Raw genomic sequence first — 20,673 nt, 5'->3', positions numbered from 1 at the left:
GTCATAACTAACACAATAGAAAAACAAGGGGTTTTGTTTCAGTTTTCCTGGAGTAAAGGGTGCTGAAAAGGAAACGGTGGGAAAGTTAGAAAACATAGAGAAGAACAGATCATGGTGGATCTGAACTGCTAAAGTATGGGATTTAGACTTCAGTCTTTCATTCAGAATTATAAGGATTCCGAGATCTTCCTTCTTCCTTCCTCTCAGAATCCTCTTCTGCAAATTCTAACAGCTCTCATAACTTGTGCTACTGCCACTTGGCTCTTCCTTCAGCAGGATTACCACCTGTCTAACTGGTCCGCGAGTGTTAGTCTGCCTTCTCTGCCAATCAGGAGCTCTCCATCGGCAGGGCCTGTCTCATGCTTGCCCTCTCTCCTCCCAGCTCTGGCTCAGCCCTGAGTACACAGCTGGTACACAGCACCTAACAGACAACAGAAACTGATTTAGAACTACTTTATTTGAAGAGATATTCTTTTATAGCTCTAAGCACAAAAACAATGCTGTTTGAGGGAGTGCTTCATAAGCATCATTGTATTTAAATGAATCATATGTTTACATTTTAAGCCACACTTGAAATTGAAAACGCAATACAACCTTTTACACAAAGTACCTTTATAACAAAACGTAACTGTTCATTCTACAGATTATTTTTCCTAAAATGACCACTAGATATGAAAACATTGTAGAGACATCTAAAGAGCCCCTATTCAATTTTTTTTTTAAATGACACAATGCAAATTACATTTTCATTTTCTTTACTAGTAACAAACTATGACATCCATTTGAGAAAGCACCAGCCAACCCTATCAAAGTAATTTCAGTACACTTTCACTCCTCCACATTGGCAGTCTTTTAATCTGTTTCCTGTAAGAATGGATAAAAATGGTGATGTCAAGTGCAGAAGTCAGCATGTGTGTCATCTGATGTGTATTTTATATCGTGTTCCAAAATTAACACACAAAAAAATGAAAAACATACTCTTATGTGAATGAAACATGAGGATGGAAAATTACCCTTTGATAGTTATCACAAAGGCAAAATCTCCTGACTTTCAGTCAGAACTAGTGTCTTAATCACTATTTCTTTATTAATACTTTCTACAGAAGTGTTTTAAAGGCATAGGTATAAACGCACATGCACACAGCTTGCCTCTCTCCCAATACGTACTTTCCTGGCTTTGCCCCTCCTTTTCATGGGCTTAGGCAGTTGAGCCCTCAGCTAGATAGGTTGTGGTGCCTAGTAAGCATTTTTAAATAAAGCAGATCACATACTTTTTTTTCAAAAAATAAAAAAATGAAGTACATAGAAGACTATGAAAAGTAGTGAGAAAAAAAAACATGCCGTAAAGACAAAAACATAATGTGCAAATTTAGAGAAAAACTAGTTCGTAATTCTTGTTAGTAAATGATAAATGGACACATGGGACCAGGACTGAAGACTCCACCATGCCTGACAACCATGGGCATTTTTGCAGACACTCTCGCTACGATTACAGTGAACATTTTCACAAGGTGGTAAGCTCTTCAAGGTCAGGGATGGTGGCTTATTTATGTCTGTCTCCCCAGGTCTTAGCATTTTCTTGTACATGATAGACATTCAGTATTTCTGAGAACCAGGGAACTGAGCTAAACCAGCTCATTGTTTTCAGAACCATCTTGGGTGGTAACTACCCACCTAATTCACTCACTCCTCTGTCTAAGGCAGGGATGACAAATGGACTTCATCTCTCTCTGATGGACTGGGAATGGCTGCCTGGAAGCACCGACAACATGGATTCTGAGATCAGTTCCTGGCACAGAGGAAAGGAATGCCACTCAGCCACAATGCCATCTTGAAAGAATGGTGGCAGATGTCATATATTCCCCAATCCCTCATCTAGGAGAAGGCACCCAACACTCACACATGTTACCTTCCTGTTGCTGTGCTGCCTCTCGAGTGCTCTGCCATTAAGCCACAGCTCATTAAACGATGGTTGACCAGGAAGGCCAAGGTATTCCACTGTATGGCCGAACAGGTGGAGTCATGACTTTACCTGAAGGTTTCAAAACACGGCATCCACAGTGCTCAATATGTAATCATTTATTGAAAGACAGTAAGCATTTACTTGATTACTCCCTTTGTAGAGAAAGAGCTCTGTCCATCTCAGTATAACTTTAACTGATATCTAAGGCTTTTGATACTAATCCAATTACTTGGGATTTTGGTTCAAAAAAAATATGGCAGAGTTGAACTCTCTTTGGTATTCATCCTTAATCTTAATCTACTTATTTCTTACTAGTATCCATAACCTTCTCAGTACTTCATTGTTATGACTGAACCGATACTGTTGAAATAATCATTTCATACACTCATCAGAAAAACTTTTAAAGGACGCTAAGGGCAGAGGACTCTGAAACTAAGGGGGTGAAAAGAAAGCCAGAAAAGAATGATAGAATCAATAACCTTCCTTTACCAATCCACTGTGCCCTTCAGACCATTCTCAGGAAAACAGGTTGCTTCTGGCAGGATCGCTACCACTGTGGGGCCTCCTAGTAACTTCCTCACCATCGTAGGAAGGCAGCACCCCACAGAAGCATCTCATAAAAGAAAGATAAAGCATTTAGAGAAAGAAAGAAAAGAGAAGGATATTATCGAACAGCAAAATTCTGGGGGACGAGGGGAGATTTTCAAAGAAACTTTGCTTTCATCATATGTTGTCTTCAATATAACATAGGCACCAACAAGGGAACACAGCTAAATTAAAATTACCATCAAACTGTCAACACAGCTGATATACACAGCAGGAAGGACGATGTCCCAAATCCACAGATCTATTCCTACTGTACGTTCCACCTTGTCCAAACACTGCTGGCAGCCCAGAATAACAAAACCTTGCTGGAAGCCTGTGTATCTTAGAGAGAGCTATAAAATGCACACACGCACACACACACACTCACAGATATGCACATTTACACACACATGAAACCTGACTTATCAAAAGAGCTTTGTGGATCAGAGTATGCTTTCTGGTCCAAGAATATAATTGTTGGCATTAAGAAAACAGACCCCAAAAAATGTAATCAGGAAGAGAACTGGTTGGCAGGATTAATATTGCATTTTATATAATGTGGTTATTTACAAGCTCATCTCCAATTGTTTGCCCAGAACTAATTCAACTGGCTAGAATCTTTTAAATATATAAAGTTAAGCATTAAAAAGGTTAAGCTTGTTAGCAACCAAAGTTAACACTATCTAAAATAAATAAGATGCTTAAATACATGTAATGAAATTATAGGTCACTGGAAACTAATTCTGTAATGAATATAAATTAATATAAATCTAATATTAAAGTACCACTCCCAGGAAGATTTCAACTCAGAGATAAAAAAAACAAAACAAAACAAAAAAACGCTAAGTATTTGAGAATAAATGGATATGACTTAGAAACCCTTAAATAATGTTCTGAGCAGAGTACTGATGAGATTATTTGGTGACAAGATACAATGATCTGTCTCCATGTCCACAATAAAGGGTTATCCCATTTCACCTAATAGTGTTCCTGAAAAGTGGTGCAAATAGAATTTTTACAACGAGACCCTCATTTTAAATATACTAGCAGGTGACTGTTGTAAGAAACCCTGTAGTGACTCCTTTGATAAACTGAAGAACTCTGCTGAAGCAATCAGCTCCTCTGTACTACATGTGCACAGGGAATATATGCTGAAGGTGCTCTGTGTCTGCTGAATGCATCCATTTGCCACGACAGTCTTTATTTTTTGTGGGACTTTCTTAAAGTGAGGCACGCTGTAACTGGAATGTTAGGACAGAAAGATGGAATTCGGCTCACAGTTTCACTGATTCCATTACAAAAGATCTAAGAATTTCAGAAAGTGTTTTTCAATTAAAACGAAATTTCCTTAAGTATGTGCATATGTTTTTAAAGAAATGCTGGTCTATGATTGGCAGAAGCTTTTATCCATTGTTAAATGACTTAGTGAAAACAAACCACTGCCTGAGCAGGGTTCCGTTTACCAGCCAACACAAGGAAAGCTCCTTACCTAATTTCAGAAATACTACCAGATACTATTCCACTTCTATAAGAGCTTCTCCCCCTCTCTCCAGCACAAACGTTTCACAGCTTTCCTCACCTTACCCCACAAAAGCAAAGCATGAATTAAAAAGCTAAAACTAAATCAGAAAGATGCCTGATCTAAATATAAGGTTATTTTTTCAATCTTAAAAAAAGAACTAAGTCGAATACATTCAATAAAAGTAACCCTTAAAGGCAATTGTTTTTATTTGGTATTTCCTTCCCTTCCCATCTGAATTTAAATTTAAGACTCAATTTTAAAAATATAAATATATATATCCATCTTTTAAACAATATATCCTCTCTTTTAAACAATACGGAATGCCTAGCAATGCAACTTATCTGACCACATAAATCTGCAATCTGCCACGTAAATAAAATAAAAGGTTGTATCTGCCTATTTATAGCATTCATAACTGCAAAAAAGACTGGGAAAATAGCTGAGAAAGTTTTTATGCAAGTTTTGGGGAGGACTGGATGCTTGCAAGGCTTCAGTATAGGGTTCCATCATTGTAAGTTTCCTGAAAGGTATTGTGCAAATAAAATATCTGAGGAGCACAGAACCCTGTTTTAAACACACTGGAAGTATATGTGGGTATAACTGGGGGAGAAGAGGGGAGAATGACAGTGTTATTATAACATAAATGTTTGTCAAGTAAATTAATAACAAAAAAATACTCGCCGAAGGTATTAATGATATTTCAAGTAACCGAAATAAAACAGATTTTAAAATCATCTTTACCATCCATGCCAATCATTGACTTTGGCCCTTTGCTAAGCAGACAAGATGAATCTGCTTTTTGCTGATCAGTTTCATTCATTGGCCCAAGGGGGATATCTGGATGAAAACATTGTCATGGATTTGCTCCCATAATTTAACAACCAATAATTAAAAAAATAATAAAGTTGGTCTCTTTTCTCCACAAGTGTTCAAGTAATGAGTTCAAGTAAGCTTATTTACAGCTGTTGTATATGCGACCTACTGCAACCCATGTTTTCCCTTTAGAAATCAGTCTCCTTTGAAATGGGACATACACATTTTTTGTGTGTTTTTTTGGTCTTGAACCAGGTTTCTTTTAAATACTAAGTCAACTCATGTTTCTGCTTTATTGGGCAGATAAAGAGAGGAAACAAGCAAGTTATGTCCAAAGGCTGGAAAACGCCTAAATGCTTCCCAACTATCTGAAAAGATGTTGTACTTGAGAAAAACTCGATGTTCCAAGCTGGTTGAAAGGGTAACGTCTCTGCTCATGATGTAGATGCCGTCGTTATGAAGGGCACACGTCAAGTTAAGACCTGATTTGGATGTGTTCTCTTTGAGGTAGAGCCACTGCCGGGTGACAGTATTGTAGGACTGCACGGTGAGCATGTCCTCACTCTGGCTGCTCCTCCGGTTGGGCCCCAGTTCATGGAGACACCCTCCCACGATGTAGATGGTCTCCTCAACAGACACCATCTGCTGCTTGCGAATGTGGACGTCGCACGTTTCGAAGAGTGTCCAGATGTCGGAAGAGGGGCAATACTGCAGAATGTTCATGTTCCGGTCTGAAAGGAAGAAAGAAGACAAGTGATGCCAGAGCCATAGGAAATGCCACTGATGGCCTAGGCTGTGTATCAATGTCTGCCTCCACCTGAATAACGAGGTAACACCGAGGCAACCGATTTCAGAAAAGCAGCGGTCGGGCACACGGTTTTGGAAATGGCTGGGAAGGGATCCGTTTAGAATTGTTCCCATTTCCCCTCACATTCAGGCATGTCCCCTCCCTGGGGGGAGGGGGCGGGCTCTCAATCGGTAAGGCAGGGAGATGGGCAGCTGTGATTTGGACACCTCCCTTCTCCGAGGCACGCTTACACCCTTTAGAACCACCAGGCCAACGTGAAAAGAATCAGAGTCCCAGAACCCTCATCAACATTACACAACTACTGATGCCTCAACACAGATGGCAGGCTGAGCCCCAAGAAACCTATTCCTGACAATGGAGTCTACTGTAACTGTGAAACAGGACAAGTGAGCCAAGCAGGATCTCAGAGGCTGTCTAAAGGAAAGGACATAAAAGTTGCAAGTCAGGAGAAGCGCAAGTAATACAAGTCTCACCTCTGGCTTTCAAACCGTAGGAACACTTGGCAGTTCTGTTTCCCAATTTTAACACCAGAGACACATTAACTAAGACCCTTTCTGCTCCCCAACCCATTTCTCAGGCGATGGTTAGTGACTGTGTGGATCAAATCCAATAGGAGATGAAAGACTGCTCTGACATTATTTTGAAGTAATAGCTGTCTTAAGGAAAAATATCACCTGCTTTTTTTTGGAAAAATGTTTGTGAATTTTAAAATATCTAGTTTCGTTTTTTGTTCTTTTTTTTTTTTTCCTTTTCTTTTCTTCTCTAGGAAACAATAAATGGAATACTTTAGCCCCAGCAGGGGGAAAAATATGCTCTGAGTTATCAGAAAGAATGAACTTTCTGTCTATTGTTTCTGTCCTTTTTTTTAAACAAATTGAAAAAAAAGAAAAAACCTGTCAGGAAAAGAGACAGCTCAGCTTGGGAACCGACACACAACTAAAGTGTACAGCACTGCGATTGCTGCAGGAGCTGGTGGCAACTTCCTGCTGTGCCCAAACGGCTCACTCCTCGTTAGAAATGATTGAAGAACTCCACCACTATGCCTAGTACCAAGTCAAGTGCCTCCTAAGAGGGCACAGAAGAAACTGAAAGTAGACCAGTCCTGTGTGTGCCCATGTCCCCAACCTGCAGAAATTCCAGAACTGTTGTAGCTTTAGGGATCTGTCCTTCTGTTATCTACTCACCCGAATAACCTCCCTATCTTGGTTTTTACTGTAGCTATTGTGATAATGCTTATTTTAACAGACAGCGCAAGTTTGGTGACTAATCTTTCAAAGAGTACTCTTTAGTAACCTGGCTTCCTGCCTCATGAACAAAGGACTTATTCTAGTGAGGCTTCAATGTATTTCTCAGTTCCAGGTCTGAAGGTCTTTCCAGGTCTTCTGTAAATGTTTTCTCTCCTCACCCAGCAAGGGCTCAGACCATGATGAGGTGGTTTGAGTTGCTGGAATGGTCTTTTCGCTTTTACCTTTAGAGTCGACTTTGATGTTTAACAAATCACCCTTCTTCCCTTTAGTGGTTGCTATTCCTTTCTATTGAATGTCTTTTAATTTCTTAAGTGCCTGCTAAACAATTAAAATAATCAAATAGCTATCATAAAAATCATGAACTAGTACTTACTGGATCCTAAAATTCTCACCTAACTTAACAAGTCGGCAGGCTCAGAATACAACTTTAAGTTCTGAGGTGTTTTGGGTTGTTTTTTTGTGTGTGTGTTTTTTAATGACAGTTATGATTTCTTTTAAGTACAAAGAACTATTAGGAAATGATAGGAAGAGCAGAAGCAGAGGAGGAGGAGGGCTTCAGAGTACAAGTAACTGTCCTGCCCTCTCATCTTAGAAAACTCGTTTTCAACGCTTACACAAACATCCATCCACCCACATCACCTAAGCATCCCATCATGGGTATTTGGCTTGGGGAAAACTGGGACAGGAATCACAGTGGGTGGCCCAAGTGAAAAAGGTACATTAGTAGTAGCTTTTGAAACTAAAACACACACAAGCAAGGGTTTTCCAGGTCAAATCTAAAGAACATTTACTCAGTCAGGGTCATGGAAAAACTAGGAAATCTACCAGCAGAGTACTCTTTGGGTTACGGTACTGCCTGTCAGTGCGTCACAGCTCCGAGTTAAAAGAGAAGCCAAGAGATACATGCATTATGTCAGCCCACAGGGTGCATGCTGGGTTACAAAACCTAGGGAGGAATCAGAATTCTCAGAAACGTTCACAAGGAAATAACTACTTGCTTTCCTGGGAGAAAAAACACACAGGAGTACATATGCACACACAGGAATTCTTTGGAGGCCATGGTTTAGTTAAGCATATAAAGTTGACCTCTATAAACTGAACATCAAGGTTGAAGATAAAAGAAATGACTGCTAGGCCTCTTTTTTTCATTTTTTCCAATGATTTGTAAAGGAACAGCTGGTAATTATCTTCAGTGGCAAGTCACTAGGGCAGAATACCAGGAATATACACCTCCATGAGTGATGGAAACTTGGAGTGAAAAGCAACAACAACAAAAAAAACAGCTCACTGCTTCCCAAGCAATTCCTTGTCACTGCCTCTCCTTAAATGCATAAATAAACATGTCACTGGCAGGGAGTTGAATGGTAGCCCTCAAAAAGATATGTCCACCTCCGAACCCCCAGAGCCTGTGAATGAGACCTTATTTGGAAAAAGGGTCTTTGCAGATGTAATTAAGTGAAGAAGTTAAGACTCTCAAGAGGAGATCATCCCAGATTATGCAGGTGGGCGCTAGATCCAATGAAAAGTGTGTCCTTATAAGAGACAGAGAGGAAAAGACACAGATACACACAGAGAAGCAGGCATTGTGAAGATGCAGGCAGAGATTGGCGTTACACAGCCACTGGCCAAGGAGCACCTGAAGCCACCAGGGCAGGAAGAGGCAAGGAAGGATTCTTGCCTTCAGAGGGAGCATGACTCGGCTGACACCTGTACTTCAGACTTCTGGTCTCCAGAACTGTGAGCGAACACATTTCTGTTGTTTTAGGCCACCAAGTTTGTGGTCGGTTGTTAAATGGGCCACACAAAACTAAAACACCACCCACCATCCTCTCCACCAAATGAACTGTTTGGAGGTATTACAGAAGTGTTCATCAAAATCTTTTGCTGTCACCAAACAGAAAGAAGTAAATCAGGAGCTCCTAAAACACCTTACATTTAACTTCTTCCTCTAACATAAATCCCCAAAACAAGACACGTTTAGTTATGGTGAAAAGCTTTTGTCACCTACACTCTATTAGCATGTGGTTTTCTGTCCTTCACAAAGCTGCATATGGTTGTGTGTGGCCTAATGGGGTCACCAATATCGTATCTCCATGCTTGTTATTCAGCCAGAGCTAGAGAGCTTCGTCCTGCCCATATCATACCAGAGAGGAGTGACAGGTTACTTCACTATGTCAAGTATAGTGGTAACTCTGCTCTTTCTTTCTTTTTTTTTTTAATTAAAGTTTATTGGGGTAACAATTGTTAGTAAAGTTACATAGATTTCAGGTGTACAATTCTGTATTACATTACCTATAAATCCCATCGTGTGTTCACCACCCATCTCTGCTCTTTCGATGTGGCTAAAAGTCCAAAGGGTTCAGTTATACCTTTTCTATAAGTTCTGGGCATCCTACAGTCAGACCAAATGAAGAAATAAATTTCCTTGGCCAGGAGCTAACCTGGAAACACTTGTTTTACGTGGGGAGAGAGATACATGGGAAAGCACACCTCTTCCTGGTGGCCCGCCACTGCCTTTCTCCCACAACCAAGTTGTTTTCTATCACGACCACGTGGGAAGCTTCCCACCAAGAAGAGCAGTGTAAAACCTGCTGGAGAAACTTTTTATTTCCAAATGATGAACTATAAAATATTCACCAAAAAAAAATGGGAAAAACACATATGTACCGTTAAATAAACAGCACTACCACCTCCCACCACTAGTCAGAAAACAATCCGTTGATGTTCATGTTCTTGCTCCTCCTATGAAATGTAAGCAACAGCCTAGAGCTGAGTTTCCAGAATCTGTGTCTGATATGTTTGTGCTCAGTAAGGGAGAAAATGAAATCAAAGGTCTGCGGATGCTCTGGCACCAAATTCCACAGTGCTGGACGGAGAGGATTCGGTGTGTTTGGGAGGATGGGAGTTACCCAGCTGAGTCATAGGATGACAGACTGCAAGGCTGGGTTTCTAAAGCAGAAAGAAAATGCGTCTTTTCTTCACAGCTCCCTTACCCCATTCAATTTTCATGCTCACACAAAGGCATCAAAAGCCCCTCCTACCCAAACCACTCCTATCATACAGGACTTGCTTGCTTCCAGATGTGTACACATGCAGTGTATAACACACAAAATCGCACTTATAGACACCAGAACGTTTCCTTGGGCACCCTCTGCCCTTCCCTAGGATGCCAATGCTTACATATAAGTGGACCACTTATGTGGCCCCTTCACTTACCTCTGGTTGTATATCCTCCAATGACATAAATTTTCCCCTTACACTCACAGGCTGAGAACTCAGCCAGAGGATTTGGTAATGGTGCCACAAAATTCCACGCATCCTGCTCAGGATTGTAACACTCAACGTTAGAAACGGCCTGCCCACCAATGGCATAGAGTTTTGAATTAACAGCCACAAGTTTGAAGTTAGACCTGAAAGAGAGACACAAGGGCCCACAAAGTCAGTTCTTTTGATCATTAAGGAGTAAGATGATGGCATGAACTGCTAAAGCAGAATGTGTCATCTGTTGGATATTTGAAGAAAATAAGCTCTACAAGTTGAGTGCCATTCTGCCTGGGGACAGAGGAATGACCAAATGGCATCTCAAATTTCACGCTTGTCCCCAAAAGTCCACAAGAGCGATGCATTCTCCAATCTTTAGCAATTGAAGATAATCCATCCAACATAACAAGGACTGATCTTGCTCAGCCTTACAACCAAAGACAGTCTGTAGACACTAAACTCAATACCTTCTTTCAGGAGTAAGAGCAAATGAGAAGGGAGAAACGTACCCACCTCACACCCTCGTCTGTACTCAGAATGTCTATCGTACTGTTCCTACCATGTGGGTAGGCTCCGTCCTAGGTCCACACAAGTGCTTCCTACATAGAGGCATATGCAAAGTGGGGGTGCTAAAGGCTGGTTCAGAGACCCCCTGACCGTGAGCTCACCTGACATCACTGTTTCTCCCACCTCCAAAGGAGGGCACCTCATACAGTACTTCACAACACACCAGGTTGAACGGATTAAAAATAGTTTGATCCAGCATTCTTAGGGTATGTACACATGTTAACTCAACAAATACTTACATCAACACGTGCCCACTCATCTATCATAATATTAAATAATGAAAGAAGCCCCATAGTAAGTAAAGAATTAAACGCTGTTCTTTGGCTTCTGACACTGAAATCTCATGACTTTTGCATTGAAAAGTTAAGACAAAGTTCATTTGTTTCATTTTAGCACACAGGGATTAATGGACTCCTTGAAGGCCAGGAAGGATAAACATGTGGCAGTGCTGGGTCAATTCATAGTGATATGTGTAACAGTCTCAAGTTTACGACAGTAGGAGCAGGCGCATGATGCAAAAGGAAGACCTGGGGCAAGGCTTCCAGTCCCAGCTCAGCTGATAAACAGCTACCTGAACGGGGCCCAACCACTTCACTTCCTCACCTCTAGCATGGGGATAATATCCATCACAGGGTGGTCGAGACAGAGCAGCTCATCAGAAAGTAGTACACAGAGAAATGATACTAGCTTTACAATATCTCCTTTTTCTGGTATTTGAAATAAAGAGTCTAGACCAGGTGAGTTGAGAAACCATGTCATACACCAATACAATGATTTCTTGCAAAGCAATACAGTGGTACCTCGGTTTTCGAACATAATTGATTCCGGAAGACCGTTTGAGTTCTGAAATGTTCGAAAACGGCCGGCAGCTAGGCCTCGGGATCGTGCACTCAGCGGAAGCCACGTGACATGTTCGAGTTGGAGGCGTGTTAGAAACCGAAGCATTTACTTCTGGGTTTACGGTGTTTGTAAACCGAAATGTTCGTCAACGGAGACGTTGGAAAACCGAGGTACTACTGTAATTTCCTAAGAAAGAATGGGGATAGAGGCTACAAATGAACAAAAGTATGTAAGAGTAAAGAACAGCAGTGAACCAGCAGTTCAGGCCTGATCTCCTAACAGGTGTGTAATAAAGATCGGTGCATTATGGTATTGAATATACGTACGTGATAGCCCTCTACTGAAAAATTAAGATTTTTTTTTTTAAAGGTGCCTGTAATGTTTATATTTAAATGAGGTTTAGTTATTTTGTTATTCAAATCAGACAGTACATGGAGTACTCTTCATCAAGAACCCTTATTGTCTATTAAACCCAGCCAGCCGTTCCATTTTTCATGCCAAAAGACCTCACAGGGGTGGCAGTTACTGGGGGGTCCCTGGTTGGTGTGGCTTACCCTTTCTGCTGCCAATGGTCCTTAAAATCTGACCATGATGCCCTTTCTATGTGTGCAAATTTGGGGACCCAAAGGAAATAAAGCTTGTAAATAAGCACTAAATTTTACCAGCCCACAATTTGTTTTTGCTCCCCACAGGTACACAGTAAATTTTGTCAGATCAAAACAGTTTTTAGTATTCATCCAGCATAATCATTTGTCCTAAGCAAACATGTAAGGGGCTTCTTTTTGAGGCTGAATGAATAGGCCGTTAAAAGTAAATACCATCTCTTCAGACCCTAACATGTTGCTCAAATTCACTTGAAGAGAAACATTTTTCAACAGTGAATTTGTTTTAAGATGAAAACTGCCACCCAAAAGCAGACCAGGTATCCTGTTAAGCATTATGAGCCCAGGATTGTACAGGGAAGTCTCAGCTCCACTACTCAACAGCAGTGTGACCTTAGACAAGTCACTGAGTCTCAATTTATGTGAGCCTCAGTTTCCCCATCTGTGAAGTGGGGATAAGAAGAGCACAACATTACACGTATTAAGAATTGAAAAGGGTAACACTTACACAAGCAGAGCAGTAGAGGGAATGATTTGCTACATGTCATAAGCCTAAGTTTTTCAACTTCAGGAGGATTGGTTTCTCATTTGTCAACTGCAACAGTTCTTGGCCGTAATACACTCTGGGATTCGGTATAAAATGCTCTCTCATCCATAAATTCTTGCCATTTAGCACCTCATTTCCAACCTTCTGAAAATAATTCTTCCACTCTTCACTTTCTGAATGGAAAAGGTATGAATCCAAGCTAGCAATTATTTTTAAAATGATGATCTCTGCAGTGTTTTCTTAATATTGATCCCTGACATAATACTTTCAGGAGGTAAAAAGAAGTTTTAAAGCAAATAATTTGTTGTGGCTACATATTTGACTTACTTAGAGTAAATAGAACTGAACGTCAGAAAAACTAGATGATGTAATTTCTACTTCACTTAGAAGAAATGAAAAGCTCTTTAAATCCTTAAAAGCTACGTATCAAGAAACACGATAAGCCGCAGTGCACAAATAGCAACGATTAACAATATCTGTATACAACTGTAGGGAGGCAGGATGGCACAGAGGTCTGAGTGGCTCAGAGGACTGGTCCTGTGACTATGTGCAAGTTAATTAAACTCACTGAGCCTCGGTTTCCCCTTTGGGGAAAGAGCACCAGTAATACTGTGTTTCCCCGAAAAGAAGATCTAGCCGGACCATCAGTCTAATGTGTCTTTTGGAGCAAAAATTTATATAAGACCCGGTCTTATATTAGACTGAGTCTTATATAATATAATGTAATGTAATATAATATAATATAACATAACATAACATAATATAATACCGGGTCTTATATTAATTTTTGCTCCAAAAGAAGCATTAGAGCTGATGGTCTGGCTAGGTCTTCTTTTCGGGGAAACACGGTATCTCACAGAGATGCTGTTAGCATGAAATAGGAACCAATGTCTAAAGTAGTGACCACAATATGCTGCCCAGAGTAAGAGCTCAGGAAATGCAAACCATTGGTATGACTTGCTAAATAGAAAAGTTTGTTACCATTACAGGGAAAATTAGAGTGAAATGGCAAGATCCTTTCTCAACCACTCAGAAGAGGACTGCACAGTCTGTGGACCACCCAGGGCCTTCGATCTCCTCTTTCCCTTTCTGCTGCCTACTTTCTGCCACTTCCCTGTGTATTAACCATCCCCGGGGACCAAGAAGGGGAGAGGGGAAAGGTTAGGAAACAGAAGTAGTCACGGTTTCTACCTACTACTATTTCTGAGAAGCCCCAGGGCACAAAGCAATTTAAACTGTTGGCCAAAATTATGTTGGGGTGAGGGAGGAAAAAACAGTTTTCATTCCTTCACACTACTCTCAGGCTCCACTGTAACATTAACCAGCGTACAAAACCTCTGGACAACTGCACGCCTCTAAAAATGCTCTAAAATACTAAACTGTGGCTCAAAGGAGAGGGGACAGCTAAGTGTGACAACTCTAATGCCGTCTCGGCCAGGAGACCGTTGTTTGTTCAGGAAGTCCTCTTTCATGAGTGTCTTTAGTTGTTCTGTCATGGCTGCCTCGATGTCCTGAATTGATTCAAAATGTTTATCTTTCATGGTCATTTTGACTTTGGGGAAGAGCCAGAAGTCACACGGTGCCAGATCCAGTGAATAATGTGAATGAGGACACATCATAATGTTTTTATTCGACAGAAATTGACGTACACCAGAAGTGATGTGTGATCCGGAGCATTGTCATGATGGAGGATGATTTACAGCACACTTTAAAACACACCTTCTCTCAACTGTAGCTCACGCCCAATTGACTGCACCAAACAAGTTGAAACTTGTTACATACTCTTACTAAGATTCAATGTACTACTTCCCGTATTGAAGATCCCTGCCTGTCTTTTGGATGGCACTCGGCAGCAGTATTCACTGTATTTTGTGATCATAACAGAAAGGCTGTGTCACACATCACTTCTGGTACATTCACTTTCTGTCAAATGAAAACATTACTGTGTGCCTTCATCCACCTTATTCACTATCTGGCAATATGTGACTTCTGGCTCTTCCTCAAAGTTAAAATGACCATGAAAAGTAAACATTTTGCATCGATTCAGGACATAGAGGCAGCCATAACAGTGCAACTAAAGACACTCAGAAAGAGGACTTCCAGAAATGCTTCAGAAAGTGGCAAGAATGATGAGATAAGTGTGTTCAAAGAGAGGGGGAGTATTTTGAGGGGGATTAATGGCAATGTGTCGTTTACTGTAATAATTTTTTTATTTAAACATTCACTGTATTTTATGATCACACCTCGTAAGCACTGATTGAATAAGTAATTGAGCTTGATTGAAAAGGAGAGAGACAAACAAAAAATTTCAATTCAAGAGGGGGCACAGGGTTTGAACATTTAGCCCAACTGAGGGTTCAGGAAGGTTCTCCTGGTTGAGATTATGTCAGATCTGAGTCAAAGCATGAGAGAGATAAAGAAGGATGCAAACTCCAATATGGCATCAATAACCAATCAGAAAATAAAAAAATGGAAAAAGTATTTGTGTAGGAAAAAAACAGTAACTGGGAAATACCTAAGACTAATCCTAACAAAAAATATACAAACTCTCAAAGATAATAAAAGAAATCTTTCTGAAGGACCAAAAGACCTAAATAAATACCTGGAAAAACAAACCATTTTTCTGTAAAGTAGTATAAAATTGTGAATCCTCTTCCAAATTAATCTATCAAAGTTATGTAATCACAATCAAAATTCCAGAAGGATTTGACAAGCTGATTTTAAAGTTTACCTGAAGGAGAAGATGTGTACAAAACAGCCAATTAAAATAGAACAAAATGGAACAAAGGGGTCTTTGTGCTACTTGACAATAATAAAATAGGTTAGCAAGCTGCATTGATTTTAAAATGTGTTATTGATGCAGGAATGGCCAATCTACCTATTTGAAAACAGGAAAATTGGCATTTGATAACTGGTTTTGCAAATTACAGTAAGACGAACTGAGGCTATTGTGACGTTTAGAAAACATGTTATAACCTTACATTATACCTTACATGAAAATAAATCCTAGATTCAGATTTAAATGTAAAAAGTCAAAAGTATAAAATAGGCCATGAGATAGATAAGTACTTATATATTCTTAGCTTGTAGAATCCTTTACTATGCAAGATTAAAAAGCTCAGAGAACACACACGACAAATTTGACTACAAAGGAATTTAAAATTTCTTTATATAAGCCAAGGCCAGTGCTGTACTTTGTTAGGTCTACAAGGTTTTTATCATTGCTACTGATTTGTTCGTTTTTAAAATGGAGTAAAAAAATCTAAAAAATCAGGATATCTGGAGTTCCCGCCACACCATTCCTCGCTTCTACTTGGCAATAACTTGCTGTGGCTGAGAGGTGGAGCCCTCTTGTGGTGGGGCAATAGCTCTCTGGTTCATCCTAACTCCCACCCTCGACCCACTGATTTCACCTGCCTGGTCACTCCAGGCATTTCATTATTGAACTTTACAATAAAATAAACACAGGGGAAAAGCTGGGCAATATTACTTAATAGACAAGAGATTAATATCTACATACATAAATATAACTTCTAAAATAAATATGAAAAAAATGAGTCAATTTTTTAAAAATTAGTAAAGGCCATTTACAAAACTATACAAATGGCTGGTAATAATATGAAAAGAACAATCTCTCAGTCAGAGACATTCACCCCAGTGTTTTTGCCCCGTAGGCTGGTAAAAATAAAAAATGATGATAATATCTTGGCAAGAGTCTAGGGAACTGGCAAGTTCAAACTCTGTTGATTAGACAGTGTTTGATAGAAGAGGAAATAAGAACAATTTTTTTGATGGGCAATTTGGCAGGAGCTACCAAAATTTTAAATGTACAGACACTGCCCCACCTCTCCAGGGATTCTAGGAATTTGCCATATAGAACTAACTTTAAGATGCCTAGCAAGATATGTACACATATACCAAAATGTCCACTATAGCAATGTTTGTAATGGCAAATGGAAGCAATCTAACTGCTCATAAATAAGGGAAGCGCTAATTACATTACGTACTTCCATAGGCTGGAATACTACACAGCCATTAATAAGAGTGAAGTGAATCGACATTTGTTGATATAGAAAAAACTGTCAGATACAGTATACTGTTAAGTAGAAATATCAAGTGCCGTAATAATCAGCTAACCTAATCAATTTGAGTAAATATATGTATAAGTATGCACCCCCACATGTACATGCATACATATATACATTTTCCGTTAAACACTATCAATATACTTATATTTATATGACTATACATTTAGTTTATAAATATAAATATGTATTTATAAATTTATAATATATAAGTATGTCTATAGATAGACATATTTTTTAGTCTATAGTTTTTCGTGTCATTTGCAATTTTTCTAAGCATATATTCCTGCATCATTCGAATACTTTTTTTTTGCCCAAAGAAAAAAGGGGCAAAAAAAAGACTACCAACGATTTGTGAAGAAAAAACAAGAATTTATGAGGTGTTGTGTTAGAGCTATGGAGCTGGAGGTTGCACCAATTGATACAATTAGAGACACGTGTAGAAGTGACAGACAACCAGAGGGGCCTTCCACCCCTAATCTGAGCACCACTGAGTGTTCCTGTGTTGCTTCAATTAAAGCTCCTAGAATTTCTTTTAAAACAACACTTCTAATAACAAATTTTAAATATGGTATCATCTCAACAGTGTAAATAATGCACTAAAAAGGGGTTGGAAGAAAATATGCCAACTTGTAGATGGTTATTCCCTCTCAGAAGGAGGCAGTAGCAGTGATAGCCTTTGTGTTTCTTTATTCTTTTCCATTTTTCCATTTTTCTAGAATATCTATATACTATTTTTAATCATCAGAAAAAAGGAATGCTTTCCAAAATAAATGTTATATTATAGTAGAAATAAAGCCAGTATTCCCCCTGGTCTGGGGGCACCCTAGAGTCAAGTAAATATATGTAATGGCCTCCCCATTCCTATTAAGAATTTCTTTGACAGGCGGTGAGTCCCTCGACTCCTTGCTCCACACTTCAGGGCAAGACACATAGTGGGACTGGAGATGGATACAGGTGGATCAGAAGAAAGGGTATTCTTGTTCTTTCTTGAGTTACACTGATTCTTCTCCCCACTTCTGAATGGCTCTGGGCCATCTTGTGCCCGACCATCTTTGTTTCATACCACCCCTTCCTGTATTTGCTCTTTGCTCTTATTTTCCTATTCCTTTCCTGATTCCTTTATCTAACTCTCCCCCAATCTCCTCCTTTTCTCATCTTTTTTTCATGTCACCCAAGTTCATGTCTGGAGGGATTTGCAAGATGGGAAAGGAGAAGGTTGGGATGGATGGAAATATTCTAACAGTGTAGGTGACCAGTTCCAGGCTGAAACTTTGGGTCAATAACAATGCCTAGGAAGGAAGTGAGATGAGAAAGAGAGGATAAAAAATAAGAAAGGCAATCCTACACAGCTAATGTTAATACAATTCTAATCTAATGATTATCTCCTGATCATAGATTGGTGCCCTAGTGTGGAAGACTTCAAAGTCATTAACAACAACAAAAATCCCCCAAGGTCAGTGTTACAGGTTGCTGTCAATGTGTCATCATTATCAGATCCTAAAAAATAAAAAAAAAATAAAAAATAAAAGCAAAATTAAAAAACAATTTTATTTTTAAGTATCCTTCTGGAAAACCACAATGTTTTTTTCCACTGGGACAGGGGCAAAGAAAGCAGTTTGCCTAAAGACACAATACCTGCAAGGAAACTACTCAGCTAGTTGACTTCACTGGGGCCTCTTCATCCTTGAAAGTTCTTATTCATTGGGAACTTTGCCAGAGTCAAGGCCAGCCACACTCCTGAAGATGTCATTCCCACCTCAGCACAACCTCCTGTGACTGCTCAGTAAACATTAAGGGAATGAACTAATGAACAAGTGAATGAATGAGAAAGCAGCAGCGCTCGCTGGGTGCTTACCTCTTCTGGTTCATGGAGGCCACCTGGAGCCACTCGTTGGTGCTGGGATTGTAGGAATGTGCAGCGGAGATCTCCTGGCTAGTGATCCTGTACCCGCCCACTATGAAGAGGTAGTTGTCCAGGATGGCAGACCCGTAACCCCTGACATTAACCAGGTCAGGAGGAAGGTTGTTGGCCAGCGGGAACCAACGTTCAGTCATCTCCTCGTACCTGAGCATGGAGGGGGGCTCCCCCTGGTAGGGGTGAGGAGCCAAAGGCCCCCCCAAAAAATCCCCCAGGGCCACGAGGACAGGAGTCCCAGTCATCCGGCCCTCTCTCAGCCTCTGCTTCAGGCTGACATCCCCTGAGGCCTGAGCAGGAGACCCCAGGAGGTGGAACTGAGGCTTGCACAGCACCTCGTGGAAGTGGATGACCATGAAGCGCAGGCAGGCCTCCTGCAGGTCGGGCAGCCCGTACACCTGCGCCAGGCGGTATAACTCCAGGCAGTTGGTCAGCCGCACCTGGGACAGCAGCAGCTGCAGCAGGGACGTCACTTGCAGGAAGGAGGCCGCTTCCACCAGCTCGGACAGCAGGCTCACCTCGTCCATCTCCTCGTCCTCCGCCGCCCCCCCACCCTTCTCTCCCCGCGGGCCCAGGAGCCAGCCTTCGCGGGCTCCGCCGGCGTTGATGAAGTCCAGCACCAGGCGCAGGCCCGGGGCGCTGAGGCCGCGCAGCTGCTGCACTTCGGGGCCGCCGGCCTCCTGGCTCAGGGCCTCGCGCATGCCGGAGCGGTAGAGGGCGCGGAAGTAGTCGCTCTGCTCGATGAGCTTCCTCTTGCTCACCGGGTAGCAGCGGTCCTCCAGGCGGATCTGCACCATCTCCTCCGCCGACATGGCTGGGGGACCAGGGGCCGCGGGGCTGCCCGCCAGTTCTGCGCGATCGCTTCCCCGCCCCCGCGCTTGCCGGGTTCCGAGTTGGGCGCGCCGGGGGATGGCGCCCGGAGGAGGAGGCCGGCGAAGGGCCGCCCGCTCCCTGCCGCGCTCGCCCAGCCTGTGTGGGTCGCGGCAGCGCCCCGCGAAGCAGTCCCTTCTCTTGGTCCCGGGTGCGGCAGCTCAGCCTCGCTCCCCCAGCGCGGCGGCCCTGCCTTTCTGGTCCGGTTCAGAGCCAAAAAAGGGCCGGCTGGCGCGCGCCGGGAGTGGGCAGGCGGCCGCCGTCCCTGCGCGGGTTGTCCAAGGCCGCGTCAGGCGGGAGGGGATCCCAGCCCCCAGCCTGCAGCCTCCTCCCACGGCGCGCTTCGCACTTCCGCCCGCAGGACCCCTGCCGCCCGCCAGACCTGCGGACGGGATCCGGCTTTCGGGAAGGGCTGGAAGGCTGCGGGCCTCTGGTGCCCCGGCGGGGACCGCGCGGGAGGCGGGAAGGTGCGGCCCCGCAGCCTCCCCCGCACGCCGGGCGCAACGCCTCTGCAGCCTGCCCGGGTCTGCAGCGATGCTCGCGAGGGACAGGAGACGAGAGGAAGCCAGTCTGCTTTTTCTTCCACGCTGCTTTACAAGAGAGGAAGAAAAAGGCAAAAGGAACGGGAGTGGGGGAAAGGGATGAAGGCAGTCTGGGGTCCAGGGAGTCAAAAAGACATCACATCTGGGATCGCCCATCTGGCCCAGTCCCTCTTCGTGTCCCAAGGGGTTAAGGCTCACTGGCCGTCTCTGGACATGTAGGTGGCACTTAGAGCTTAGTCTTCGGCATGGTCATTGTGTAGGAGCCATCTTGCAGAAAGAAAGTCCAGCCGGACGGCAGCAGGTTCTGCAGGACTCAGCGCAAGGGGTGCACGGGGGAAAGCGGTTTGGAAGCAGAGAAGCCTGTGTTTGCTGCTGGGGCCTGTTATCCTTTTTATGCGATTAAAAGAAAGCACAAGTCGACTAAATAAAGTTAGATCGTGGGCCTTCTTTTAAAATATTTCCTAACCTATGGAAACGTCATTGCTTTCCCTATTTCAACGTGG

At 42.1% G+C, this 20,673-nt stretch overlaps 1 protein-coding gene across 1 annotated transcript; it reads right to left on the bottom strand.

Moving 5' to 3' along the window:
• Positions 1-5,150: 5,150 nt before the first annotated feature.
• Positions 5,151-19,703, bottom strand: KLHL42 (kelch like family member 42). The gene is made up of 3 exons (XM_033117273.1): positions 18,699-19,703; positions 10,155-10,348; positions 5,151-5,614 (listed from the first exon to the last, which is right to left on the bottom strand). Exons 1-3 carry the CDS (start codon positions 19,568-19,570, stop codon positions 5,163-5,165), a joined length of 1,518 nt encoding a protein of 505 aa, XP_032973164.1. The 5' UTR covers positions 19,571-19,703; the 3' UTR covers positions 5,151-5,162.
• Between the last annotated feature and the right edge of the window lie 970 nt (positions 19,704-20,673).

This window comes from Rhinolophus ferrumequinum, chromosome 10, assembly GCF_004115265.2.
Source record: "Rhinolophus ferrumequinum isolate MPI-CBG mRhiFer1 chromosome 10, mRhiFer1_v1.p, whole genome shotgun sequence".
Lineage (NCBI taxonomy): Eukaryota > Metazoa > Chordata > Mammalia > Chiroptera > Rhinolophidae > Rhinolophus > Rhinolophus ferrumequinum.
This window is presented reverse-complemented; position numbering and strand designations above follow the sequence as displayed.